General features: G+C 45.6%; 1 protein-coding gene across 3 annotated transcripts; it reads left to right on the top strand.

Annotated features, from left to right (window-relative positions):
* The first annotated feature begins 50 nt into the window (after positions 1-50).
* Positions 51-25,742, top strand: CRYZ (crystallin zeta). Of its 3 annotated transcripts, none has more exons than XM_072754865.1 (9): positions 51-136; positions 5,656-5,772; positions 7,149-7,301; positions 11,041-11,204; positions 15,774-15,825; positions 19,782-19,931; positions 23,686-23,787; positions 23,888-23,983; positions 24,609-25,742. In XM_072754865.1, the coding sequence occupies exons 2-9, from the start codon at positions 5,662-5,664 to the stop codon at positions 24,771-24,773; spliced, it is 993 nt and encodes a 330-aa protein (XP_072610966.1). In that variant the 5' UTR covers positions 51-136; positions 5,656-5,661; the 3' UTR covers positions 24,774-25,742. The 3 variants fall into 3 exon arrangements, with proteins under 3 accessions (XP_072610966.1, XP_072610967.1, XP_072610968.1); XM_072754866.1 differs by lacking the exon at positions 51-136 and adding an exon at positions 4,480-4,613; XM_072754867.1 differs by lacking the exon at positions 51-136 and adding an exon at positions 4,486-4,619.
* Positions 25,743-27,293: the final 1,551 nt, after the last annotated feature.

Raw genomic sequence — 27,293 nt, forward strand, 5'->3', positions numbered from 1 at the left:
GAAGGCCCAAACCTCGTCGGCGCGCGCCCCGGGCGGCGCTGGGTCCCCGGGGGCGGGGCAGGCGCGGGCGAGGCGGGGCCGGCCGGTTAAGTACCCAGGCCCGTCCCCCCTCCGGCGGGAGCTCGCCCCGGAGCCGGTAAGTGCCGCGCGGACGTCCCCGTCCGTGGAGGCCGCGGGGGCGCCCTGCGCGCGTCCCCGGAGCAGCCGAGCGCGGCTGCGGTCACGCGCCCGCCCCGCGTGTGTCCGGCGGAGCCCGCGACAGCTGCCGGCCGGGGGCACCCCCGCGGGGCTGCAGGCTGCTCGGCCGCCAGGCCCTCCCAGCCCGGCCTCCACCGAGAGGCGCCCTGCTCCCGCCGCCGTGCCCCGGGCTCGGCCGTCCCCGCGGGGGCGCCCCCGCCCGGACCCCCACCCCCGGGCGCCCCCCACTCCCCCAGGCGCCCGCCCCCCGCGACCCCTCCAGGCCCCCCCCCAGTGCCCAGCTCCGAGCGCCCCCCGCCCCCCAGGCTCCCGCGCCCCCTCCTGGCGCCGGTCCTCACCCCCGTGCCCAGCTCCGAGCGCCCCCCGATCCCCCCAGGGCCCGCCCCCCGCGGCCCCTCCAGCTCCCCCACCCCAGTGCTCAGGTCCGAGCGCACCTCGCCCCCCCAGGGCCCGGTGCCCTCCCCGCGTGCCCCGCTGCGAGCGCACCCCGCTCCGCCCGAGGCCCCCGGCCCGCCCCACCCCCGCGCCCAGCCCCACCCCCGCGCCCAGCCCCCCGCTCCCCTTCCACAGGCGGCCCCGCCCCCCCTCCCGGCGCGGGGCCCCTTGCCTCCCCCCTGTGCTCAGCTCCGAGTGCACCCCGCTCCCCCGGCGCCCAGCCCCGCCCCCCCCCAGTGCCCAGCTCGGAGCGCACCTCGCTCCCCCGGCGCCCAGCCCCGCCCCCCCCCCGTGCCCAGCTCGGAGCGCACCCCGCTCCCCCCCCAGTGCTCAGCTCGGAGCTCCCTCCGCTCCCCCGGCGCCCAGCCCCGTGCCCCCCCCTCCACCCCCGGGTTCCCCTCTAGGGCTCCTGCGACCGCGGGGCTCCCGAGCTCCCCTGCCTTCCGAGCTGCGGTCCTAATTTTGGAGAGAAAGTTTCTTTGACTCCCTTCCCACCCCCCCACCCCCCCGCCCCGAATAATTTTCAAAAGAAAAAAAAATCACAAAACAGGGCGTAAAGGTATAGCTGGGTTCACTGGGTGTTCGCGGAGCCCCGGTGCGCAGGGACCTCGGACTGTGCGGCCCCCACTGCGGCCCCGGCGACCCCCCCCACCGCCGGGCTCCTGGGGCGCTGCAGGCCTGCCCCCCCCCCCCCCCCCCCGCCGTCCATCCAGGACCCCGGGGGCTTTAGAACCACCGGCCCAGCCCTTCCTCGGCCACCCGGACCCCCTCTCGGGTGGGCCCCGAGATCCACCCCAGACAAGTGACCTCGCCAGGGCGCACAGCCGGGAACACACTTTTCTTAGGCTACTTTTAAGTTTTGTTTTTTGCTGTTGTTTTGCATTTCTGGCTTAAGGCTAATAAAAACAACAAAAACGGTTAACAGTGAGGCCTTCTTGGTCAACAGCAGCACACTTGGTAACGATGATTCTCTTTCCAAGTTCTTATTTTTTCATGTCTTGCCAGAAATTCTTATTTAATTTTACTTACATTCTTCTCTCCTAAGTGCCCTGCTCTGGCTTTGTGACTTGATTTTTTTCATTCTGTGCTAAAGTACAATTTCTGACATTTTCCTTATCCCCTTAGTTTTTATTTAAACCGAACAGATTGAAACAGAACATGGAAACAATCACAGTTTAAGGAGGAATTGTAAGTCCTGTGTTTCCCAGATTTCCAAAGTATGCTTGGCAACTTTTTATAGGTCAAAAGTACAACCAAAACTTAAAAACCAGGTCCTCTAATTTAAAGTTCATGTCTGACAAATACAAAAAAATCTGTTTGAAAACACTGGTTGCAAGGTGAGGGGCCTGCTGACATGCAAATGGTTTAGTCTGAATAATGGAGCTTATTGCCCGCTGGGCGTGCTGTGAAGCTCCCCCCTGTGCTGTTGCAGTTCATCCTCACAAGAATCCTACGCTAGGGAGTGCTGGCCCCATTTTACAGATCAGGAAATGATTAGTTTTCCGAATAGAATCACTAGTGGGTATCCCTAGTGGATCCTCCTAACTTAGAGGCATGTGAAAAATCTCACTCTGAGCAGATACCTTAATCATAAAATAGGTGATCCTACCTGCAGGTTAGTTGAATTTCGTGTTTCTAGCACAGCCTGCCTCACTATCATCATTAAAAAGTATATTTTTAAGAAGCGAAGGGCCCTCTATGCCAACATTTCAAAGGGTGACATGAAAAGGATTGTACACTAAGGGGAAAAAAAAAAATCTCCTACCAGCATTTAAGATAGAGGGCTTAGGTTCTAGTTCTGCTTCTGTGCGACCCGGTGATTCTCTTAACCTCTTGGAATGTTTTCTATCCGTAAAATGGATGGTGATTTTATTTCCATTTCTACATACAATTAAGTGGTTGCTTTTCTACCTGTCGTGAAAATAATTATGCCAGTGGAGATAAAAGTGTGCTTTTTAGGGCACCTGGGTGGCTCAGCGGTTGAGCGTCTGCCTTCGGCTCAGGGTGTGATCCGGGGGGTCCTGGGATCGAGTCCCACATCAGGCTCCCCCTGCAGGGAGCCTACTTCTCCCTCTGCCTGTGGCTCTGCCTCTCTGTGTGTGTCTCATGAATAAATAAGTAAAACCTTTAAAAAATAAAAATCCAAAAACGTGCTTTTTAGAAGAAACCGGGTATTAGGGGTTTAAGGATGATAATTAGTGTGTTGTATTATTTTAATCTTTTTATTATTCCCTTTGACATATCACCTTATGTATTATGAAGCAGGTAATGATCCTGTGGGTAGTGGAGGGGGTTTTCAAAGGCAGTTTGTGCAGATTGGAGCCTGATCGATCCTAGTGATAAAGGCTCAATGGGAAATAATATGGACAGAGCAAAGTAGGAGGCACGCTGTCAAGGGTGTGCCTAACGTCCTTACAAGCTCAGTAGGACAGGATGGTACTCCTAGGCAAGGCAGCAGGGTTTCTAAATCCAGTATTAAGGAAGAATTTCCTCCTTCCTTTGTTCTTTTCCCGAAGCTTAGCAGATGTCAAAATGTAGGGGTGGGGGGCGGGAAATGTATGTGTTAGATAATTTTGACACATCCTATTTCACGGTAGTTTTGCTTTTACTACTGCTGCAGTTCTTTGGGGATAATCATGTCTGTTGGTGAAAAGGTAGATGCAAGAAATGAAAGAAAGAAATAGTAGGAGGAAATAAATAGTTGGGAAGTGGAACAGGAGCTTCAGATCTTGTGTAGCTGTGTGCAAGCATGAGAGCACAGTGAACAGGAGCTGGGAGAGGGGCTGGGACATTTTGGGGTGCGGGGTGCGAGCCATTTTCAGGTGCAGAAGCCCAGCGAGCCCCCCCCCCCAGGGAGGCCCTATGGGCCTGGTAACTGATGGAGCTGGGACTCCTGCTGCGGAGGCTGTCGGATTCCAAAACCCGGGCTCGCTCCCTAACTCCACGCTGACAATAAAAAGGAAAAAAAAAGCCATGTTCTTATTTCCAGAGTGGAAAACTCTGAGCTGGGCAACCTTGTTTTGTTGTTCTTGGTGGTGGGTTTTTTGTTTTTGTTATTGTTTTGGGTTTCTTTGTCTTTGTATTTGCACTTTCTTGTCTTGAGAAATTCCCAGCGCGAGTGAAGACCCAGATGGAAACCCGGGGGCGAGACTGCTGGTAGGCACGGAGCGGAGCGAGCTGCTTCCTCGGGGTCCTCGCGCTGCAGGGGTGTCCCCCTCAGGGACCGCCCCGCCGCTCTAGGCGACCTTAGGTTTAGGTCTCCACCTGTTTCTGCCCCCTCGTGTTTGAGGTCTGCCCTTCAGAACACAGCATTGCCAGGCGGCCTTCTAGCGATGGACAGTTTGCGGTCTCCTCTGGGCTAGGTACTACACGGCAGCTCTTAAAATTAAAGGGTTTTAAAATGATACAACTCTCGATTCATTCTATCAAGAACTTTCCACTAGTGACACCGTCAAAATGCTTTCGATTACCCCGTGTACATGGATTGACATTGACAGTTGGCACGAGCTCTGTTCTGAGCAGCCTGTGTTGAGCTTCCGTATAGTAAAAGTCTGAATTCTTTCAAGTCCTAGTTTCTGCGACTCTGTTTCATCTATCACCAACTCATGCTTGATGAATATAATTATTCCAGAAGTTGGGACACCTCGGTGGCTCAGCGGTTTAGCGCCTGCCTTCCGCCCAGGGGCCTGATCCTGGAGCTCCCGGGATCGAGTCCCGCGTCGGGCTCCCTGCATGGAGCCTGCTTCTCCCTCTGCCTGTGTCTCTGCCTCTCTCTCTCTCTCTCTGTGTGTGTGTCTCTCATGAATATATAAGATATTTAAAATAATAATAATTATTATTATTCCAGAAGTTAACAATGATGTTCTGAGTGGTGACAGAGCCTAACTAAATATTTGATGTGGCTAATTTCAAGAAATCGTGATAACACACATGCAAAATAGTGGAGATAGAGTCAAAACCCTTTCATTATATCCCTGTAGGTTATGGTAGGTTTCCGTAATTGGCTATTTTTATATTCAAATGTTCTTTACCTTTTCTAAGTGTTCAGGTCAATAGTAACAGTGATAGAAAAAAATAATAATAACAGTGGTAGGGCAAAAAGGTTAGCTGTAAATGACCCTTATAATTTATACAAGGTCACATACAAAGCAGTGTCCTTACATTGTGTCCAAAGCATTAGTCCTTAATGGTTTCCTCCTTTGTTAAAATGAACAAACGTCATAAAGCTAAGTGTTTCGCCATTTATCAGTCTCAAAAATTTAATGCAGAGAGGAAAAAGCGTGTTGCAGAATTAAGAACATTACGATCCAATCTAAATGAAGTTTGAGAACATGCAACACCATAGGGCATGTTGTTGACGTCATGTGTATACCTGGAGTAGTGATACGACATCATGCCTGGGGATGTTGAACACTGGGTTCATGGTAAAAACCACCTCTTAAAAGGGTGGGCCAGAAGTGGGCTTGGCGATGGGTACAGAAGGCTTCAGTTACGTCTATAGTATTCTAGGTTTTCAGAATGTTAAGATTTGTTAAAGCAGGGAAGCAGGTAAATGTGTTCATTTATATTTATATTTCTCTATATATTTGAAATATTTCATAACCCAACAGAAGGCATATTTATCTAATGTTAGTAAAACTTAACATTATCTCCTAAAATTTCTAAGCTCTGTGGCAGCACCAGCTTACACAAAAAAGGAGCCTAAGATACCGTATCATGCTGTGTCTAGCCAGATGTTTTTGTTTGCATGTTTGATTCTCTTGTGGAAGGCACCGAATCCCTACAGGAAGCAATACGAAGTATTTTGCTTTGTAGCTGAAGGATTTGTAAGATGAAAGGTCCTTAAACATGAAATGAGATCTGTGTAAGCTCATGATTTAAATTGTTGTTTGAAAAATTGTTTTGATCTGCCCCCTCCAGGGGAAAATAAAAAAAACAACAAAAACAAAACAGAGTGATATAGGCTAGATACCATATGACAGTACAATCTTTTTTTCTTTTTTTTTTTTTCTTGGTGTCTAGATCACCATGGCGACTGCAGGGAAGTTGATGAGAGCGATTCGAGTTTTTGAATTTGGTGGACCAGAAGTGTTGAAACTCCAGTCGGATGTTGCAGTACCAATTCCAAAAGACCATCAGGTGGAAATACTTACATAAAAACAGGCAATAATTATATCAGGTTAATGTTCAAAAAAGAAGCAGGCTCACAGTAATTCGTAGAGACGCTGAATTAGGACAGAGTTTACACTGATGATACGTGCAAGGTCTGACAAAGACAGCATAATTGTAACAGTGAGGTGGATCTGTGAAAAGGAAAAAATATCTTGCTGTAAGGAAATTTTCGAGGTTGAGGACCATCTGTGCAGTGCAGTAATTGAATTTTTCTGCATGGGGTCATAAGTAGTTTTGAACAAGTTATCCTATTACAAACTTTCATGATTTCTATTTTGTGCACAGTAGGAAAATCGTTCTCTTCTGCATACATGCCCTTCCACGTATGACTTAAGAGAATTCAAATGAAGAGTTTAATCATTTCCGGTGACTTTAACAATATGCTTTCTCATTAAAAATTATGTATTTTTATTACTGTGCCTTCCATGACTCCCAAGTCTCATTTCCTTAGCGAACCTTGAACCTTATGAGAGTTTTTACAATTTGGCCATAGCCTAGCTTGAGAGATTCATTTCTTACTGCTGCTTCTCAGTAGACTGGGCTGTAACAAGCAGCATTATCTGGCTTCCCCAAGAGGCCCTTTTATTTCTTCTGCTTTTGCACCTGCTATTCCTTCTACCTGAAATACCCTTTCCTCCCATTCTGAAAGAACGTCTGCTCTTAGTGCCTACCTCAAATACCACTTCCTTTGCAAGGCCTTCTCTTACTCCTGCAACAGAAGCAATCATTATGTATTAATTACGGTAAAATTAGCAGCTATGGTAGATGTAACCTCAAAATCTCAAGGGTTCCGCAATAGCAAAGTATGTCTCATTCCGTAACTTCTCAGGGTGATTTGTGGACCCAGCCTTCCTCCATCATGTGGCTCTGCCACCTTCGATGCCTGTCTTCTGACGTCACTCCTATGAAAGGGAGGGAGGCACAGTGTGGATTGCCCAGGACGTCTTTATGGGCCAGCCCTGAAAGTGGCTCTGATCACTTTTGTTCACATCCCATTGCCCAAAACTCAGTCTTTTGGCTGCTCATAACTGCGGGCGCCAAGAAATCCTGTTCTTCCTGCGTACCCGGGAGGAAGAGGGTTTGATGAGCGTGGAGAAGTTGTGGCACGGGTCCTCTCAAGTATTTCCGCTATTGTTTTCCCAAATATGTTTTATGTAGCCCATAGGCCCTTTGTGTCTTACCTTTTTTATGTCTGTGTTGGTTTGCAAAACTGTGATGTGAGTCCCTTGAAGGTGAGGGTTTCCCCTCTGGGTTTACAGTCCCCATCATCAGTACAGCCCTGGCCTAACGCTGGGTGAACGCCTGAGTGTTCTGTGTGAACTAAAAGCACATTGGCCTTGCAGGTTCTGATCAAAGTCCACGCATGTGGTGTAAACCCCGTGGAAACATATATTCGGTCTGGTACTTACAGAAGAAAACCACTCTTACCCTACACGCCGGGTTCAGACGTGGCTGGGATAATAGAAGCTATTGGAGAGAATGTATCTACTTTCAAGGTATTCCGTTTTGAGTTGTTTCTATTTTGCCTTAATATTTTCCTTAAAATATTTTAACGTAGCTTTAAAACGTGTCTGTATGTAAGTCTTCAAAAGGCCCCCTTACAGATGAAGGAGAGCCCGCGGTGGGATGCACACCGGGTGTTGTATAGAAGTGTCGAATCACTGCATTGTACACCTGGAACCGATACTGCACTGCGTGTTAACTAACTGGAATTTAAATAAAAACTTAAAAAAAAATGGAAGGCCCCATTACACAATTTCTGCCACTTGGGGGACTCCTCTATTCAAAAAAGAGATTGCCTTTTATCTAGAGGTCTTCCTTGTTTGCATTGCTGGGGACAGTCGCTGTGTAAATTCTGTATCTTCACATCCTCTCGGAAATTCAACTGGGGTCCTTTCGATGTAGCAGAAAAACGTAAGAAAAGAAAATAAGGAAGTTATACTGTTTCCTGACCCTCAGTAATACACAAGCCAACATAATGTTTCATTCCTTCTATAAATTCCTTGTTTATAATTATCTAGTTTTATAATTAATCTAGTTTCACAAGATAAAGGGAGGGCCGATTCTTTTAAATAATAAGTAGAAGATGAAAAAAATGCAAGGTCCACTGTACATTTTTAGAGCCCTGACTCAGATCGAGGTGACTGAGTCCATGCTCGTGTTCTAATCGGGGCTTTTGTTCTTTGCACGCCAAAAGAAATCTAAAACATAGATAGTATATTCATGTTCTCGCATCTTTCCTCATAATTCCTTGACCTGCTCAACTTTGGCAGCACATTTACCAAAATTGGACTGAGACAGAGAAGATTACCGTGGCCTCTGCCCAGGAGGCCGATTCCTGCAGCTTCGCACTGCTCCCGGCGCCTGGCTTCTGCCCCCAGCGCCCCCCTGAAGCGCTGCTTGCTCATGTCACTAATGGCCTCTATTGCTGGAGTTAATGGGCCCTTTTATGTCATTATCCCTCTTGACTTCTTGGTGACATTTTACACTTTCAGCCACTTACTTTTTCTTAATTTTTTTTTTCCTTCGGCTTCTATGACATCATTTTCTCCCATCCTCTTCCCCACTTCCTCCCGGGTGTTGTTTCTCAAGCATCTTCTTGGGAGGCTCCCCAGGTTCTAGTGTTGCCCACTGTTCTCTGGTTCTCCGTCCCTCCTTTGACCTCGCTCTTTGTGTTCTCTACCTTCTTCCCCACGAGCTCATGCCCGTCCACAGTTTCGTGATCGTCCGTGATGGTGTTAGCTTAGAATTTTCTACGAGGCCCTGGACCTGTGCTATCCAGCAAGGTAGCCGCTCGCCACATGTGCCGATTTAAGATTCATGTGAACGTAAAGCAAAATAAAGAAAGTCGATTCCCCAGTCACACCAATGACCCTTCAGAGGCCGAGTAGGCCCGTTTCCGCGGCCACCCTTCTGGACGGTGCTGCTGTGCACCATTGGCATCATCAGCGAAAGTCCTGGGAGAGCCCTGGAGCCACCCAGCCAACCCCGGTCCCCTCTTACTCAGTGCGTCTAAAACCGAGCTCATCTCTTGTCACATCAGATCTCCTCCCTGGTGCGACTGTCCCTGGGACTCCTGTGGCTTCAGTCCCCCCCTCCTGCAGCTTTCCCTAGCTAGAACGGGCTTCCCTCTCCTCCGTCCGTGCCCAGGGCAGGTTACTCCGTGAGGTCCTTACCTGGAGGTCTGTAGCGGATCCTTAACACCTGCCCTCCTTCCTCCCCGAATCTATCCTGGGTCGACAAGGGGTGTTTTCTAAAATGTCGTGGTGGTCCTACAGTCTAATGCCTGCCTTAGTTCCCTGTAGATGTCAGGGTCGCCGAGTGCTTCTGTTCCTGCTCTTCCCACCATCCTTCCATTCTCGGCTCCATTCCTCCTCGCTTTTCGGTCCATATGTTGGTAAAGCTCTCCTTTCCCGCGCGCCCCATGCTTGCTTCCCTCTTCTCTTTGCTCACATTAGTTCTTTTGCTTGGCAGAATTAAAATGAAATTTATGAACATAGTAGCGGGGACTTTTACCTTCTGGCCTTGGTTCCTTTTTTTTTTTTTTTTTTTAAGATTTTCTTTATGAGAGACACAGAGAGGGAGAGAGGCAGAGACACAGGCAGAGGGAGAAGCAGGCTCCATGCAGGGAGCCCGATGTGGGACTCGATCCCGGGTCTCCAGGATCATGCCCTGGGCCCAAGGCAGATGCTTAACCGCTGAGCCACCCAGGGATCCCCGGCCTTGGTTCCTTTTCTTCGTACCTCTGTAACGATTACCTTCCATGCATTGGACTACTTACTCATTGGGCACAAATGCTAGCACTTTCTCAGAATTTATTCCTGCCAGTGTTCCTTTACTTATTTTGAGTGTTCCTCACTCATCAGGACTCATCTCAGTCCTAGTTTTCAAAATCTTGTTGGATTCTCCAAGACCTTCCTTAAATTTTAGCACCTCAACGAAGCTATTTTTGATTCCTTCAACTTAGAAACAATTCCTTTCTCTTTTTGGCACTTGCCTTTGTGGGTTCATCATGTTTGCTTGCATTGTGGTTATTCCTACCCTTTTCTCTCTTCCTAGACTTTAAGGTTCTTTCGATGGTGGAAGATGTTTTGTTATTGATTATCTATCCCAGAACTCCCAAGTACTGCTTTCCATAGTGAATTCTTAGAACACGTTTGAATTATATTGCAATCTGTGCAACATCTTTTTAAGCCCTAAAAACAGGACTAATCATAACATGGTCATATTTGGCCATTTGCAAGTGGCACTGGTAAGCAGTGATGCTTGTCTTTGACTGCTGGGTGCCTTTTGAATCTTTTTTCTTTGTTTCTTTTTTTTTATAGGACAAATTTAAGTAGATTGAGAGTTATTGCCTTAGTGTTTCGCTTATTCCAAAGAATGTTTACTTTTTTTTTTTTAAATGCTCAGGCAGGTGTTTGTAGTAGATGGTCTGACATCCCTAGTGTGCAGGTCATACTGGGCAGGTGTGAACGCTTGTGTAGCACCTTACCTCACCTTCACTTTCACTTGCCTTTTCAGTAGCAAGGGCCCAGCAGAGTTTGCTGAGAGTTTACTGTGTTTCTCGAACTGTAACAAGGGAGGAAGCCTGTCCTGGCTCATCTTGCTGTCAGGATCTGGGCATAGTTTCCTGCTCCTGGTGTATGTATAAAAAATGAGGGAACAAATGCAGGGGTGAAGCACCTATGGAAAGGACTTAGGGCAGGTATTTGGTGTTTAGAGGAAACCTTACATCTTACTTGTTTCTTTTTCCTAGTATTTCGGAGAAAAAAAAAATGATTGTATTAACTGCTGCTTACTAACTGCTTCATCTGAGCAAATTATTGAACTTCTTTGTCCCCCAATCTCCTCATGTGTATAGTGGAACTAATCCAAAGTGGTGATAAGAAAAGTACTTATCTCATTGGCTCTGGAGAAGATCAAATTAGGTCGTACTTGTCAGACACCTGATCCAGTGTCTTGTGTAGTGAGCTCCCCATGGTTTCCTCATTATACCATTCTGGAGGTTCTCTTTCCTTTTTTCTCCCCCCTATTTCCCTTAAGTTTTCTTTTTGGTTTCCCTTACTAAAACATTTAAAAATGTTCAGTATTCTGAAGTTATTTCGATAAGACCCTCCAACCTAGTAAACAATACATACTTATTTGTTGTTATAAAAGTTGCATTATAAAAGGATTATACCCATTTGACATCCTTTTTAATCCCTGGTATATTTATTAATTTATTGCTTTCCCCAGAAAGGTGACAGAGTTTTCACTACCGCCACCATCTCTGGGGGCTATGCTGAGTATGCCCTTGCTTCAGATCACACTGTGTACATACTGCCGGAGAAACTGGACTTGAAACAAGGAGCTGCCATCGGCATCCCGTATTTTACCGCGTACCGAGCTCTGCTCCACAGGTAATGACAGACACGGTCAGGTACACAGCCAGTATTACGTGCCTTCCTGCCTCTCGTACACATATCCATCTCTCATATTTGGTTACCATTTAGTTACCATTAAGCATTTATGGAGTAGAAACTGTGCTAATTTGGGAAATTATTTTAATCACTGGGGATACAAAGAAGAGCAAAACGCCGTCTTTGTCTTTAAGATGCTGACAGTCTAGTAAAAGAGAGACATAAGAGTAATAATATTGATGTATAACGTGGAAAGTACAGTGGTATGGATGCGCATAGGGGTTTATGGGATCATAAGGGATGTAACAGTGGTGATGGGATAGGGCTTCCTGCCAAGATGTAAAGCTTGGATTATTTTAAAGTCATGGTTCAGAAATCTTATTACCCAGCCCTAGAAACTAATTGCTGCAATTTAGAAATACAGTGTAGGGCCCTACCTTAGACCCACTGGTCAGCTACCATGGCTGGGATCTGAGAATCCATATATCTGTATCTATCTATCTATCTATCTATCTATCTCTATATATATGTATTTTTTTAACATTTTATTTTTAAGTAATCTCTACACCCAACGTGGGGCTCCTTCACAACTCCAAAATCGAAAGTCACATGCTCCACCAACTGAGCCAGCCAGGTGCCCCTCTGAGAATCTATATTTCAGTCAGGGAGTTATCTTAAGGAAGGATACGTTGGAGGGGAGAGGAAATTCTAGGCAATGGGAATATCCTGGTGTCAGGGGGAAAAAACCATGATATTTAAGGAGAGTTATAGCAATCTGGTTTTGTTGGATAGAAGATTTCAAGGCAAAGAGTGGCACAGAATCAGGTTGGAGTATAGTAATCTTTTAACAACTGTTAGCTGTCACACGAAATAGGTAGGTTTCAGGTTGTAAAAAGCAAGATGATAGGGCTCGTGCACTGTTCCTTCAGGGATTAGGGGTCGTGAAATGTTTTATTCAGAAGAGTGATACTGTTATATGAGTGTTTCATTAAGATCACCTACCAGCTGTGTGAAGGATGGATTTGATGACAGGAATGGAGAAAGAGATGGGAGGGTCTTCTACGAGTATCCTTTAGGCAGAACACTCAGGGGCCAGAGCAAGGGTCATGGTAGAATAGGTGGAAGGGAAAAGACAACTTTTAGAGGGTAAAATCAGGTCTATTTGGTGACTTTTAGCTCTTTCATTTGGATTATGTTTAACTGTGACAAAGAGAAGAAGGAAGAAGTTTCACAGGGAAACTTAGTCCAGTTTAGGCATGGAAAGCAAGATAGGCATCGTGACAGAGAAGACCAGCAACCTGCTGGGTGAATGAATCTGAAGCCTGAAGGCTAAAGATGTCAACACGGGGCTATCAGCCTGTGGGTGGGAGTTGACAAGATGGAAGTGACTGCAAGTCTCCAGGGAGTGAAGACAGTGGAGCGAGGATAGAACGCCAGAGAACATCAGCATGTAGGGTGTAGTCAGGGTGGGCACAGAGTGCTAAGAGGCCACGTGTCAAGGCCAAGGGAGTCGAGAGGTCACGGTGTCTGTTAAACACCTGTTAAGTTCGTGGTCTTTCAGGAAGACAGGAAGACTCGGCTTACACTGCTCTCTTCTACCAGCTGTACGACTGTGGTCCAGTTACCTCCCTGTCTCAGCTGCAGTTTACTGGTTAGAAAAACCTGAATACTAGTAGCACCTACCTCCTAGGGGTGTGGTGAGAACTCAGGGAGGTAATACTGTGAAGCTTAGTACAGAGTCTGGCGCGGAGTCAGTACTCCGGCGGTGTGGGTAGTGTTAGGGGTGGTAGTTGGTGTTGCTACCAAGAGAGGAAGCTAGCTGTCAGATGCAGCAATGTGGTGTGTTTGGGAAAAACAAACAAAGAGTCGGGCCTAGCCGTTGAGAGGTGATTGGTGACTTGAGTCAGGTCACTTTCAGTAGCGTGGTGGGACAGAAGCTTGATTGAGCCACTTAGCAAGGAGGCGGAATTTGGTTCCTGGAATGGAGGTGGTCAGGGAGGGGAGAGGAGAAGGGTACCTGAGAGTGTGGGGACAGAAGGCTGGACGGGAGTTGAACATGTTTATGGCTGAGAAAACATCCAGCAGAGAGAAAGCGATGGAAGGTTTGGGAGAGATGGTGGAGTGTCAGGTGGCTGGATGGAAAGGACTAAGGACATGTGTGGAGAGATTGGCCTCTGGTGTCAAAGGGCCAGCTCGTCTGCTAAACCTAGGAGAGGTAAACGTGGTATAATCGTGGAAGGGTTTGTGGGTAGGGAGGTGGACTGCTGAGGGAACTCGTGGGATCGCCTCACTTTTCATAATTAAATAGGAGGCCAAGTGATCTTCTGAGAATCAGAACTGAAGTGGCACCAAGATGCATGGTGACTTGATTTTTTTTTCCTTTTTTATAGTTTTCAGTTTTTTTCTTTTTTATAGTTTTTAGCCATTTGGATAGATTATCAAGGAAGTTAGATTTTAACATTAATCCAGGGCTGGAGAATTAGCAGCAGAATGGACTAGAAGGAAATGAGAGCACAAAAGAGGAAGAGAGAGGAGTTGGGGCAACCTACGCAGGGTCCCCCTGGCTAGTGATGCAACAGGGCCAGGAGCAACACGTGGGCAGAATCTGAGTCATCCAGAGGCCGCAATCTCTGGGAGGTTGAAGAAGCGATTTTGAGAGAATGTAGGCTTACAGGATCGGGACGGGAGATCACTGCCATAGCAGGAGGCATTAGGGTCCGATACTTCTCAAGTAGGGTGGTCGGGGCAGGTTACCAGGTTCAGCCTTGGGAGAGATGGGCTACAGTGGAGAGTTCAGGAATTGGGCTCAAGGTTTCCTTCCCAGGGAGTATTGAAATCTTTTAGATTAGGGCTGGCCTTGGGGTGGGAGAGAAAACCCTCAGTGGCTTCAGCCACAGCAGCGCGGAAGGCCAGGCCAAGGCTTGAGCCCCTGCCGCGAGCCCCCGGGGGACGTGGCTGTATTAATTGGGGCCGCCCAGGGGAACAGAACAGCAGAAAGTGTGCGTGCATATGTACCTATTATTTACATAGACGCACAGAGAGAGAGAGAGAGACATTGGATGTGGAGGCTTGGGGAGTTTAAAGCCTGAGAGGGTAAGGTAAGCTGGCTGTTGTAGGTCAGGAAAGAGTTGTGGTTCAAGTTCAAAGGTCATCTAGCTGAATCTGTTCTTATTCCAAAAGTCAGTTTTGGTTCTTTTAAGGCCTCCAGCCAATTGGATAAGGCCCTTCACAGATTCATCCAGAATGTTTAACCAGCTATCTGGCCCCATGCCCAAGTTGACACATAAAATGAAGTGTCACGATGACTGTGCAAGAGTAGAAGGATCATAGCAGTGGGATCCTGGGGAGGGTTAGCTCGCTTGTTTACGCCCCACCCACCCCCGGCCCAGTGGTTTAGGAGAAGGCACTCTGCGTTGGAGGGATCGTTGGTAAGATTTTTAAAAGCAACATCATTGGGGAAAGTAGGTCAAATCCCATAGAATGATGTTAGTAATCCTGTTCCCTCACATTTATATTTTACTGTTTAAAACACCGAAGAGTTTTGGTAATAGTTACCTTAGTTTATCATTTCAGACTCTCCATTTAACTCCCTGCCCTCAGTCCCCTTATCTCTAGGCAAGAATGTAGGCAAGAGCTCCGTTTACTGCTCGTAATTGCCATTTGTCAGCTGTCGGCGCACCGCCTTGAGCAGGACTCTGGGTCACATTGGGTGCTTACTCCCAGATTGAACATGTGTCTGTGCAGCGTGGCCTCCCCTATTGTTCTGGGAGTGAGAGATCCTCCCTGAGAGTCAGCTCTGGATCACAGAACACCTGCCGGCCTGTGACGTTAGCACTTGTCCGTCTGGACTCAGAAGGCATCTCCCGTCTATCTTTCTGCACGTGCCTTATTTTCGGTATAACGCACAAGTGGGATGAACCAGAAGCCAAAAGAAGATGTCGTTTCTCCAGAGGATCTAGACATTTCTTGGTGTGACATGGAAACCTCTGTGACAGGATTTATCGTATTTCTTACCACTTGCTGATTTAGCATTGCTCTCTGAAATGTGGGCTTAGAGGCTGCGCGGCCTCATGTTCCAAGGAAAAAGGTTTTCTTCCATCATTTAACTTCTGTGTTTCCATTGGGCATCACCCTGGGTCACAGAATAAAGACGGGGTGACAATAAGCCTGTTTTGAGACCCTTTCTGTGGGAATGCATGAGACTCGGGTCCTCTAGCTTGAGCTCTCTCACCCTACATCCCTCCAAAGACTGTATGTAGCCTTCCAGAAGGAAGGTAGCACCATGATGGGCCACCAGCAGCCCTCACGGTGCCCGGCACCCAGTAGGTTCCCGTTAAACATTTGTTGAATGAACAAGTGAATTTAATGTTTTCTTCTGCCTGTGAGTTCGAAGAACCCTCGTTTGACCCTGTGAATCTTGGAGAGTATTTTGGGCTGTAAAGCAGAGTGCATTTCCTGTTTGGGGACGTGATGGCCGAACCAGGGGGGTAGGAGTTTCCTCGAGAATGACAAAACACCTGAGCTTCATCAGCTTCAAAGTAAGGCGATGAACCCTGCCTTCTTTTGCAGTGCCCGCGCGAAAGCCGGAGAAAGTGTTCTGGTTCATGGGGCTAGTGGAGGAGTAAGTATTTTTTTTGTCGTTGTCGTTTTTAAGGGTACGTTTAAATGAGCTCGTGTTTGTGGGTTTCACGTTATATTTAAGTCATTTTTAAAAGCCAAATGAAGAAATACAGTCAATATTCGTAGTCGGTACATGTATTCCCTTCTGTAGTAAAGCTTCTTTAAATGCTGTCTTCTGAAGCTAATTCCTTGTCATTAGTCTAGCATTTTTTGGTTAATAGATTCAACAGATGACCCCATTAAAAATGTATGTATTACGTTTTCCACCTGTGTTGGGTGTGGGCCAAAATAAACTGGCTTTGTTTTCGCCTTCAAGTAGCATATGTAGTTAGAATATTTATTTGGAATTTTAAACAGTTTCTTAAAGTTAACATGATTCCATATTCCCTTAGATAAGGAAACTAAGGCTCATTAAAGCTTTACCTGTGTTGCCCCAGACAGCACTGCATAGCCACACTGTGAATTCTCAGCCCCTTCTACCCCCTTCCACGGCTGGCCTGCTGCGCTTTGATGACATTCGTGGAATGCACAGTGTACAGCTGTGTCCTTAACACCACAACCCATGGCTTAAAATGCTAATGTGAGGCGTGGGGGCTGGGGTGGGAGAGGACTGGGAACTTTAAAATAAGCCCTTCAGTGAAATAACCCAACGCAGGGCTGTCAGAAGCTTCTTCAAGAAACCGGCTGTCACTCTGCCTCCGAGGAGCTTAGAGGAAGAGTTAGAGCTCTGAGGTTGGAATTGAACAAGAAATCCGCATGACCTCTATCCTGCGTGTAGAGGCTTTAGAAATTTTGGAGATGAGATTTCAACATTCTTAAAATACAGGCCCTGGGGCGAGATGGCCCACCTTGAGGGAGCCGGTTAACCCTTGCAGAGCATCGTGATGCCACAGTCGTCGAAAGAAGTCCCCTGTTAAAGGGCACATTGTTCCTGAAGTGAGGAGTGGCACCCTGAAAATGCGAATTTACCTCTAACGGTGGCAGGTAACACAGAGCGTTCAGCCCGTTGTGTTTCCGTTACATGAAATAGATGAAGCACAAGCTTCCACGCTTAGCCTCCATCTCACAAATCAGAGTTTTTACTAAAAAGCCTAAGATTGTCTTTTGGGGGGCTTGAGAAAACATGCCAGGTACACCTCGTCCAAAACTCCCATTGCTTAGCTCCACCAAAGAGGCTATTTTGGGGTTAAATTAAGTGTAACCCAGAACTACAGGAGGATCTGTCCAACATGCATTTATTTAAATTGTTTTGGCTTCCAGCGAGCTAACCTGGTGCTCTGTATAAAACGGAGAGGTTTCAGTAGGAAGGGGAGAGAAGAATCTAAAGAAAATCTCCTTTTATTCCATTTACCCTCTCGTGAAAAGCCCAGTCACTTCACCATGATATTTTTTTTTTTTTTAAGGCAAAATCCACACTGTTCTCTGAGCTGGCTGAGTTTGTTAAATCCTTGGCTGGCAGGGATAGGCTGGCAGCCTGGTGTGAGCAGCGCTTCTGATCCTCCCTGCCCTACCAGAGGGAAATAGTACTGGGTTTTGTCTTGCTTCTGTTTGTACTTTCTGTCCTCATTTAATTCAAGTTCCTTTGGGATTATGTTGTGTATTTGAAATGGGGTGGAATTTATGAACACAGCTGTTACCCAGATATGCTGGTGGGGAGCGCCCCATTTTAGTATCGGCAGAGTCCATAGAAGAAAAACGATTGACGCGTAATGATATATAATCCGAAGTACTGTGGCTGGTGTAATTGTTGACAAGAACAGCATAAACAGCACCTTCAAAATAGCTATTAAATGCCTCTTTAAAGTGGAGCAGAAGGAGATATATTTATTTATTTTTATTTTATTTTATTTTATTTTAATTTTTTTTAGAAGGTATATTTACATTAAGTCTTCGGGTATCGTTTTATTAGAGGCCTGTTTTTGTTTTTGTTTTTTTTAATTTAAAGTAACAAAAATCGGGAAGTCCACAGTATCTTGCATTCCACGGAATTGAACGTCTCTCTGAGTCATGAGACCGTGAGCTCCACGCGTCTGTTTGTTTCGGTTCAATCCAACAAATCCCTGCAAAACCCAACGGACTGCGGGCTCGTGGCTCCCATATGCCGAACAGTCTTTAAAGCCTATTTCAGGCCTGGGAGTCTGTGATTCTGTTGCAGTTTTAGTCCGTTTTTCATCATAGTTTTCGCTTCGGTTCTCTTCTCTCATGCCCGATCCGTACCGAGTTTCCCTTCTTCTGAATCACTGGTTGTCAGTGAGGGGTGGTCTGTGTCCCTCCTCTCCCCGGGAACACCCGGGCCAGCGTCTGGGGCGTTGGGTGACGGGGTAGGTAGCAGACATGCCACGAGCACCCTCCGAAGCACAGGGCAGCCCCACAACAGCTGTCCAGCCCCAGATGTCGGAAGTGCCCCGCCCTGCGGTGTGCCACCTGGTGTGCCACCTGCCCGGCCCGCTCACAGAGCACCGGTTCCCTGGTGTCGCGATCAAATACGCGCTCCTCTCTGTATTCCTCACATGCTTTTCTTTCTCCCTTATCCTAAGCACGTTCATGTAGTGACCTCATCCAATCCGTGGCTTTAAATACCATCTATGAACTGACGAGTCTCAGATTTATGTTTCCCACCCTGGACTCTCCCAAGGCCGTATGCAGAGTCGCCTAATCGCTGCACATCCTAAGTGAGCAAGTACAGCCCAGCCCGTTCGAAGTAAATTCTTGATACTCTCACAAGCTTGACCCTCTAATCTGCAGCCCTGTTCATCTACCCGGTTACCCCGGCCGGAGCCCCAGGAGACATCCTTGATTTTTCTCTGCTCGCCTCTCACATTCGGTCTATGTTGAAGGCCCCTCCTACTCCCATTGCCTCCCATTTGTGTCCCCCATCTAATTAGTGTTCTTCTTAAAGCCTAAGTTGGATCGTATGACTCTCCTGCTGAAGCTCTCACCGTTCTGAAGAGCTCTTAAATACAACCCAAAGCCTTTACCTGCAAGGCCCTGGGTGCTCCTCTGCCTGCATCTGGCACCGTCTGCCGAGAGCCCTGCTGAGAGCCACGGTGACCGTCTTTCTGTCCTTTAATGCCCCAGGGTCATTCCCATGTCACCAGGTGAGCCCTGACCATTCTGCCTACAACGTTCTCCACCAGGCTGTCGAGATCTTCGCGTGGCTTGTCCCTCTCTTCACGCGGTCTCCTCTGTGGCCTTTCCCGATGACCGAACCAGCCCCTCTCCCTGTCTCCTTGTAACCCAATAGGCTGGGTTTGTTCCTAGCACTTTTTATTTTCTGAATTTACTTTACTCATTTATTTGTTTGTGGGTTTATTATTTTTCTCTTTTCTCAGAGTAGCATTTTCTTATGTGAAGTACCACGTCTAGCACATAATAAACACTCAATAAACGGTCATCGTATGGATGGATAAATTAATTTGCTCGTATACCCATCTCTCCCACTTAAACGGTGTCACATTTGTTATTTAGTATTTTATGTGTACAGTTGAAGTATGAACTCAGTGAGTTTTGATTATCCTTAAACCCCTCACCTTCTGCACAAAGCCGATGCTGAGTAAACATTTTGATACAGTGGTTAAAAGCTCAAGCTCTACAGACCGAATTGATCCAGCCCTGTGTGATCTGGCCCCGTTCCCATCTCTGTGACCTCAGCAACTTACATTTTTATCAGCCTCAGTTTCCTCATCTCTGGAATATGGACAATAATAATATCTATGTTATAGGCTTACTGTGAGGATAAAATAAAGCAACGCATAGAAAGTGTTTGGTGTGGCACCTGGTACATTATAAATGCTCAATAAAAGTTAGCGATTGTTGTTCTTATTTCTTGATTCAGACTTGAAATTCCTGAAGGATTGGGTAGGACCCAGGAGAACCTTAAGTGTATTACCTATATTTAATAAATACTTGGAAGGATGCAAAGAATCTAAAACTATGGTTTTATATTTTGGTTTTCAGGTTGGAATAGCAGCGTGCCAGATTGCCAGGGCTTACGGCCTAAAAGTTTTGGGTACGGCTGGTACCGAGGAAGGACAAAACACTGTCTTGCAGAATGGAGCCCATGAAGTGTTTAATCACAGAGAACTTAATTATATTGATAAAATCAAGGTAAAATTATTCCACAATTTCATAGAAGTAGATTTTATTTCTTGGGAGACTTACTTTTTTTGGTAAATTCTTTTTTTCTTACCAACCACTCTCTTAACGTTGTTTGCTTCTTTCTTTTTTTTTTTTTTTTCTCTTTTTATGCCTATATGTGTTTTACAGTTTTAACAGATTAAAAAAAAGAGATGCCTAATTTCTGAGCCTTCACTCTGATTTGTCTTATCACATAGAATCTAGCCTATAACAATTGGTACTTTTTAATGTAGTCACATTTTAAGTAAAGTCACAGATTTGTATTTAGAGCCCTGGGGGTGTTCTTTTTTTTTTTTTTTTTTAATATTCAAGACCTATTTATTTATTTTAGGGACAGAGTGAGTGTGGCAGAGGTGATGGGTGGAGGAGCAGAGGGAGAGGGACAGGGCCACTCACATGGGGCTTGATCTCATGACCCTGAGATCATGACTTGAGCTGCAGTCAAGAGTCAGACACTTAACTGCACCAGCCAGACACCCCTTCCTTTTTGATATTTGTAGATATTGTGAAATGATCAGCACAGTGAGTCTCCTCAACATCCGTCACCATACATAGTTACAAAACCTTTTTCTTCTTCTGATGAGAACTTTCAAGATCTACTCTTAGCAACTTTTAGATCTGTGACACAGTATTATTAACTGTGGCTGCCCTGCTGTACTTTATATCCCTGTGACTTATTATTATTTTTTTTTATAACTGGAAATTTGTACATTTTGACCACACTGACACATTTTACCTGTTTCCCACTCCCTGCCTCTGGCAACCATGAGGTTTTCTTTCTTTCTTTCTTTTCTTTCTTTTCTTTCTTTTTCTCTTTCTCTCTTTCTTTCTTTCTTTCTTTCTTTCTTTCTTTCTTTCTTTTCTTTTCTTTTTTTAAGGTTTTATTTGTTCATGACAGAGAAGCAGAGATATAGGCAGAAGGAGAAGCAGGCTCCCTGCGGGGAGTCCGATGTGGGACTCGATCCCGGGACCCTGGGATCATGCCCTGAGCCCAAGGCAGATACTCAACCACTGAGCCACCCAGGGGCCCCAACCACGAGGTTTTCTTAATATAATTTCTGTTGGTGTAACCTTTCAGATCGAAGGTTGAGGTATCTACAGATTACAGACTGGATCTGTCTGGTGTAAGGAACAAAGTTTATTTGTTAATTGGATGCCATGGAGAGATAATCATTGCCTTACCTGGAGGGTGAGGTCGGCTTTAGTTAGTTGCATATATTCTATCCCATCGTCAAACAAATTCGAGCAGGTTCTGAAGTTCTCCGTTTGTACTGTAGTAATAATTCACCAAACTCTGATTACTTTGCTAAACCTTACTTGCTTATGTTGAGAAAGACTTAGAATTTTCCAGGTACTCATCATTACAAATTGAGGAAAATACGAGTGAGAGTTTATTACCACTAAACAGGCCTAGGAAACCTAAAATCCATCGAATATTCTCTCCTGAGGCCATCATCCAAGAGTATTTATTTACCACGATCAGAAATGGCCAGTTATTTTAAGAATATGTTTCTGGGGCAGCCCGGGTGGCTCAGTGGTTTAGCACCGCCTTCAGCCCAGGACATGATCCTGGAGACCCGGGATCCAGTCCCACGTTGGGCTCCCTGCATGGAGCCTGCTTCTCCCTCTGCCTGTGTCTCTGCCTGTGTCTCTGCCTCTCTCTCTCTCTCTCTCTCTCTGCATCTTTCATGAATAAATAAATAAAATCTTTTAAAAAAATATGTTTTTGTTTTGCAGAAATCTCACTCTGAGACCCTGAGGTCTTGTGGCTTCTTTCTCTCCTACTGGTTCCTCCTGCTTCCGTCTCTCTCATTTCCCCAGTTCTTTCCCTTCCCCTTTTGTCAAACCCTCCACCCCCTCTGCCACCACGCTTGTTGAAAAAGCAGTAGTACCTACTCTTACCTCCTCGCCTCCCACCGCCTCCCACTGCATCTTGCTCGTCAGCGGCCACCCGTGAGCCCCTAGGGGCCCATCTGCTGCTTTGGGCTTAGCCTTCAGCCCGGGTGATTTCTTGGCAGCCACTGACCCTGACCACATCTCCTGGAAGCTGGTTCTCTTCCTACCTCCCTCACTGCATTTCCGCCCCCTTTCTCCTGGTGTTACTTGGATGTTGCCATCCCTTAGCCTTTCCCCCTTAGTCTCAAACCTTCCCCGGTGCTGGACCGCCCTCCTGACGGGTCTCCTCTACGCCCATGACTCCCGTCCGTGCCCACATCCTGCTGGTTCCCAGCACCGTCTGTGGCCCGAGTTCCCCTCCTTCATGCCATCAGCCTGCCATTGTCGCATCTGCTCACCGAGACCCCCCTGCATTTTTTTTTTTTTACTCCTGTCCTTAAACCCCCATTCTCCTTCCCGTCAGGACACCTCCCTGTGTCACTGTCCTCTGACATGCCGTTCACATACATCTCCCTTTTTGCTCCCTTCCCTGCTGTGGCTTATTTAATCGTCGTCTTCTCCAGCTTTGGCTGCCCTTTATAACCGATGTGACACCCCTTCTATCCTCAGTCCCCAGAGTTCCCGGGTTTCCTTTAAAAGAAAAAAAAAAAGCCTTCAGCAATAACTAAAATGGGAGCTGCATGAGGATAGGAATTTTTGTCTCCTGTTCCCTGCTGCACCTCCCGCATCTAAAGTAGGGTCTGGCACAAAAATTAATTAACGAGCACCTGCCCCCCAGAAGTCTGTCCTTTAGCAGAGCGTTGGCTGCACGCTCCCAGGCCACACCAGCTGCCTCACCGCTCTTCCTCTTCCTCTTCCCCACCCCCCGCCTTCCCAGACGGAGCCTCAGCCCCAATCTCCACTTGGACTCCCAGCCCCTCACTCTTCCCTTTTCTGTTTCTCCTGCCCTAGTGACTCCACCTCCAGGGTAACTTCTGGTTGTTTCTCCTCCTTCCTTTTTGCTTAAGGATCTCCCGTTCATTCCTCAGAGCCCAGGTCCTCATCTCTCTGGAGCTTCCTCTGCTCCTTACAGGTGATCAGAGTTAGAGCCCCGCCTTTCCCTATAACCTATAGTCTAATTCCTCTGACCTCTAACCGCCACATTAGCCCATCCCGCAGCTGTGACTGCGCTGTTCCCCTCCTCCTCCTCCCTAGTTTTGTTTGGAGTCCCCGTGTCCACCTGTGAATTCCCAGTACTTCACAATGCCTGACCCGGGTATTCATTTTGTCATAAAATATAGCAGGTAGCAGGTAGATATGTGTGCCTTGTTTAAGAGCCAGTTTTGGATGTTGCAAACCAACGTCTCTGAAAACCCAGAAGTACACCACGCTGAGTGGGAACCCCTTGGGACGAAACTGAGTGCGCACCAAAAAATGCTGCAACACCAAGCAGCCAATGATTTTCTTCCTTTGTTTTTTGAGTCTTAACAAAAGTAGAAGCCTTTTTGGGATTTGGGATTTGTTGTTGGTTTCTCTGCGAAAATACATTTTTGAAGACAGAAAAATTTCAACCAAGGAAAAAATATTTTATAGTCAAGTTGAGTCGAAGCACTTGAAATTTGTTTAGTATGAATCTTCATCAACACTTTAGGTGTTGTGACTGGTACCTTGGAATTACATCATCACTATATAATTAGATCACTTAAAAATGTGTATGATTCGTCTTAAAAATGTAGCATTTTATGTCTTTTGAAACACGTTTCTGTAATATATGGGACCATGATAACTATTTACCAGATTCTTCCTTGTTTTCTTACTTCACTCTGCATTTTTTTTTTTTATTATGTAGAAATCTGTTGGTGAAAAAGGCATTGACGTGATCATTGAAATGCTAGCTAATGTAAATCTTAGTAATGATTTGGATCTTCTGTCGTATGGAGGACGAGTAATAGTAAGTATTTTGGTTTCTTTCTACCACTTTGAGGCTTTACCATAATTTAACACTATTTTGCAGTAATCTTTCACCATAGACAAGTTGTTTTTCATAATAGGTTGTTGGCAGCAGAGGTCCTATTGAAATAAACCCACGGGACACCATCCCAAAGGAAACCAGTATAATTGGAACTGCTCTTTATTCATCAACTAAGGTAGGAAGTGAGTCTGATTTTGGTAACTGAAACATGGAGACAATTTGCCTAGTCGGGCAGATGGAAAGTTTAAGTAGATGTTAAAATTAAGGTATCTGAGTGGATGGGTATGTTAAGGATTAGTCACTACACGATAACGAGGGTGAGGATGTAATTTTCCAAGTCAAGCCACTCTTTTTTTTTTTTTTTTTAAGATTCTATTTATTTATTCATGAGAGACACAGGCAGAGGGAGAAGCAGGCTCCATGCGGGGAGCCCGATGCGGGACTTGATCCTGGGAATCCGGGATCAGGCCCTAAGCTGAAGGCAGACACTCAACCGCTGAGCCACCCAGGCGTCCCTTTTGTTTTGTTTTGTTTTCAAGTCAAGACACTCTTGAGCGAGAAAGGAGATAGTATTACAAATTATTTCAGGACGGTACTTTTTTTGTAAACAGACACTGCTCAGACAAATTGGACTTATGGTTACTCTGTAGAAAACTACTTTTTCTGTAGTTCTGGATAAGTGACAAAAGCCACATATTTGCAAGGAACTGTTTATGTTCTAACTCTTAGAATCTGAAAAATTTAATGTTTCTGAAAATTAATTTACATGTTCAACAAAAAGACCTTTTTCTTCCACTTAGGAGGAATTTAGGAAATTTGCAATGGCCCTTCAAGCTGGAATGGAAATCGGTTGGTTGAAACCTGTGATAGGTTCTCAGTATTCACTGGAGAAGGTGGTCCAGGCTCACGAAAATATCATCCACAGCAGTGGGGCTATTGGGAAAATGATTCTTCTCTTAGAATGATTCATTCTTTCATATACTTCCAATGCAAATAGAGGTCTCCTACCCCCAGTTTTACTTACACTACCTTTGCTCTAATCAGCATTCAATTTAGTGAATTTCTTATATTAAAACAAAAAAAAAAAAAACCAAGATTTATCTTTAGAGATATGGGCATTGGAGCACAATTTATTTATAGTTCACCATATTCTTTATGCCTCCCATCTACCTCTAATCAGACTCATCATGGTAGGAAGTAGAATGTCAGCCCGTAGTGGTTTGGCATTGGGTGCTTTAACAGAAAATCCTGGTACTTGATCATTAATTCCATACCTTTGGCTAAGCAAGCTAATTTAAAATACGACTATGTGATATCCAAGCCTGTTTGTAAAGATTCTTTGATTAGCCCAGAACTGTCCTGGACTGAAGATTTTCTAGACTCAAGAAGACTGCTTTTCTAAACTAATCTCATCTGGATCTACAAGGACGAGATAAACAATGTCCAGAGAAATTTGTTTTTTAACAAATAGGTTTCCAATATTCCCCCAAATATTAAAACATTCACTGTGTTGATAGTTACTCATTCTCCATATATTCTGTGAAGAGAACAGCCTAATTTTTGGTTTGCTAGGATAGGTATGTCATCTCCCGACAGATATTTCTTGATTTGTTTTTCAGAGTAGATTTAGAATTATCTGTGTAATGGGAGTCATATGTTTTTATTTAAATTACTAAACAAATTCAACACATTTAGAGTAACCTGCTTTTGTTTTCATTATGTGGTAACTTGCAGTAAATTCTGTAGAAAAATTAAAGCTGCTATTTGATCATTATATGGTACGTGCCTTACATCTCTTTTACATGGTTCCTAATGGTTAATTTCTAACAGAGTTCTGTGCTGGAAGTCTTTATCTAAACTAAATAAAGGGATGATTACTTAGAAATCTTGCTGTCAATCAATGTTATGTACAAGGAAATAAAGTTTGATTGTTATTTTTGTTCTTGTTTTTCTTTATATGAGCATAGCCTCATATATGTACAAACACACACACGTATGTATAAAGAGATTTAAGGCATTTTCTCATACAGTTATGGGGGCTGATAAGCCTAGATCTATAGGGTGGGCCAGCAGGGTTTTTACATTGCAGAATTCTTTCTCTAGGAAACCTCAGTTTCCATTCTGAAGGCTTTCAACCCTTTGAGGCCCACTTGCATTACTGAGGATAATCTACCTAAAATCACCCAGTGACTTTTTGTAAACATGTAAACAAAATGTGGTGACATTATGTTGATATATAAAACCAATCATCACAAGAAGGTAACATAGGAACACGGATGAGGGGCCCTTACTGTAGCTTGGGATTTCCAATTACACATTTAATATTTTTGATGCATTTGTTAGCTGTCTCCATCCAGAGTAGTTTTGGCTATTGAAGTACAAAATAACTTGCATGCTTCTGAAAAGGGAAAAAAAAATGGAGGGGGGGCGAGGTAACATTTTATAATGTCCTTAACTTTATGGAAGTGAGAATTCTGTGTGTGCCAAGGGGCTTCCACAATTCTCAGTGTCAAGAGCTTTTTTTTCTGTGCAAGATATCGCTCAAGAATAGCAAAACCTACTGGGTCGCTTTGACCTGGCTCTCTCTGCCTCCTCAGCCACATCTCACAGACAGGAAAACACCTCAGCTGAAACCTTAATTCTTTTGCAACAGTACCATTTTTTAGTATAAGGATTTTTTTTAAAAATAAATCATTTGAAAATTGTCTTAGGCTAATCGGACTAAACCATAGGGCTTTAGGAATAACTCATATTTTGGGAACTTTCTACATCCATGAAAAGAGCCCAGAAATGTTATATCATGAAAAGGAATCTGGGGGCGCCTGGGTGGCTTAGAGGTTGAGCGTCTGCCTTTGTCCCAGAGCGTGATCCTGGAGTCCCAGGATCGAGTCCCACATCGGGCTCCCTGCATGGAGCCTGCTTCTCCCTCTGCCTGCGTCTCTGCCTCTCTCTCTCTCTCTCTCTCTCTGTGTGTGTCTCTCATGAATAAATAAAAAAACAATCTTAAAAAAAAATTTTTAAAAAAGGAATCCAGATGCACTTTGGTCTAGAGTCAGACTGAGGCATTGATGGTGACAGCCCACATGTGCTCTTTAAGAATGAGTCCAGGGGGCACATGGGGGGGTTCAGTCAGTTAAATGTCTGCCTTTGGCTCAGGTCATGATCCCAGGGTCCTGGGGTAGAGCCCCACATCAGGCTCCCTGCTCAGTGGGAAGTCTACTCCCTCTTTCTCTGTCTCCCTCTTCTTCTGGCTTGTGCTGTCTGCCTCTTATTTTTTTCTCACTCGCTCACTCTGTCTCTCAAGTAAAATCTTAAAAAAAAGTGAGTCTAAATTCCAAACCTACTGTGTGATACAAATCCTTGTTAAATGTGTTAAACATGCCAGAGGTTGGCAATCCCTGCTTATCCTTCCTGAGCTTCATGCATAAACATCCAGGACGATTGTAACAATACTACAAACCAAAGAGGAAACCCGGTGCCGAAAT

Source organism: Vulpes vulpes, chromosome 3 (assembly GCF_048418805.1).
Source record: "Vulpes vulpes isolate BD-2025 chromosome 3, VulVul3, whole genome shotgun sequence".
Lineage (NCBI taxonomy): Eukaryota > Metazoa > Chordata > Mammalia > Carnivora > Canidae > Vulpes > Vulpes vulpes.

Coding starts and splice junctions, on each gene's coding strand:
- CRYZ (XM_072754867.1), top strand. Junction 5,773..7,148: donor CAATTCCAAAAGACCATCAG/GTGGAAATACTT, acceptor TTGGCCTTGCAG/GTTCTGATCAAAGTCCACGC. Junction 19,932..23,685: donor ATTATATTGATAAAATCAAG/GTAAAATTATTC, acceptor TTTATTATGTAG/AAATCTGTTGGTGAAAAAGG.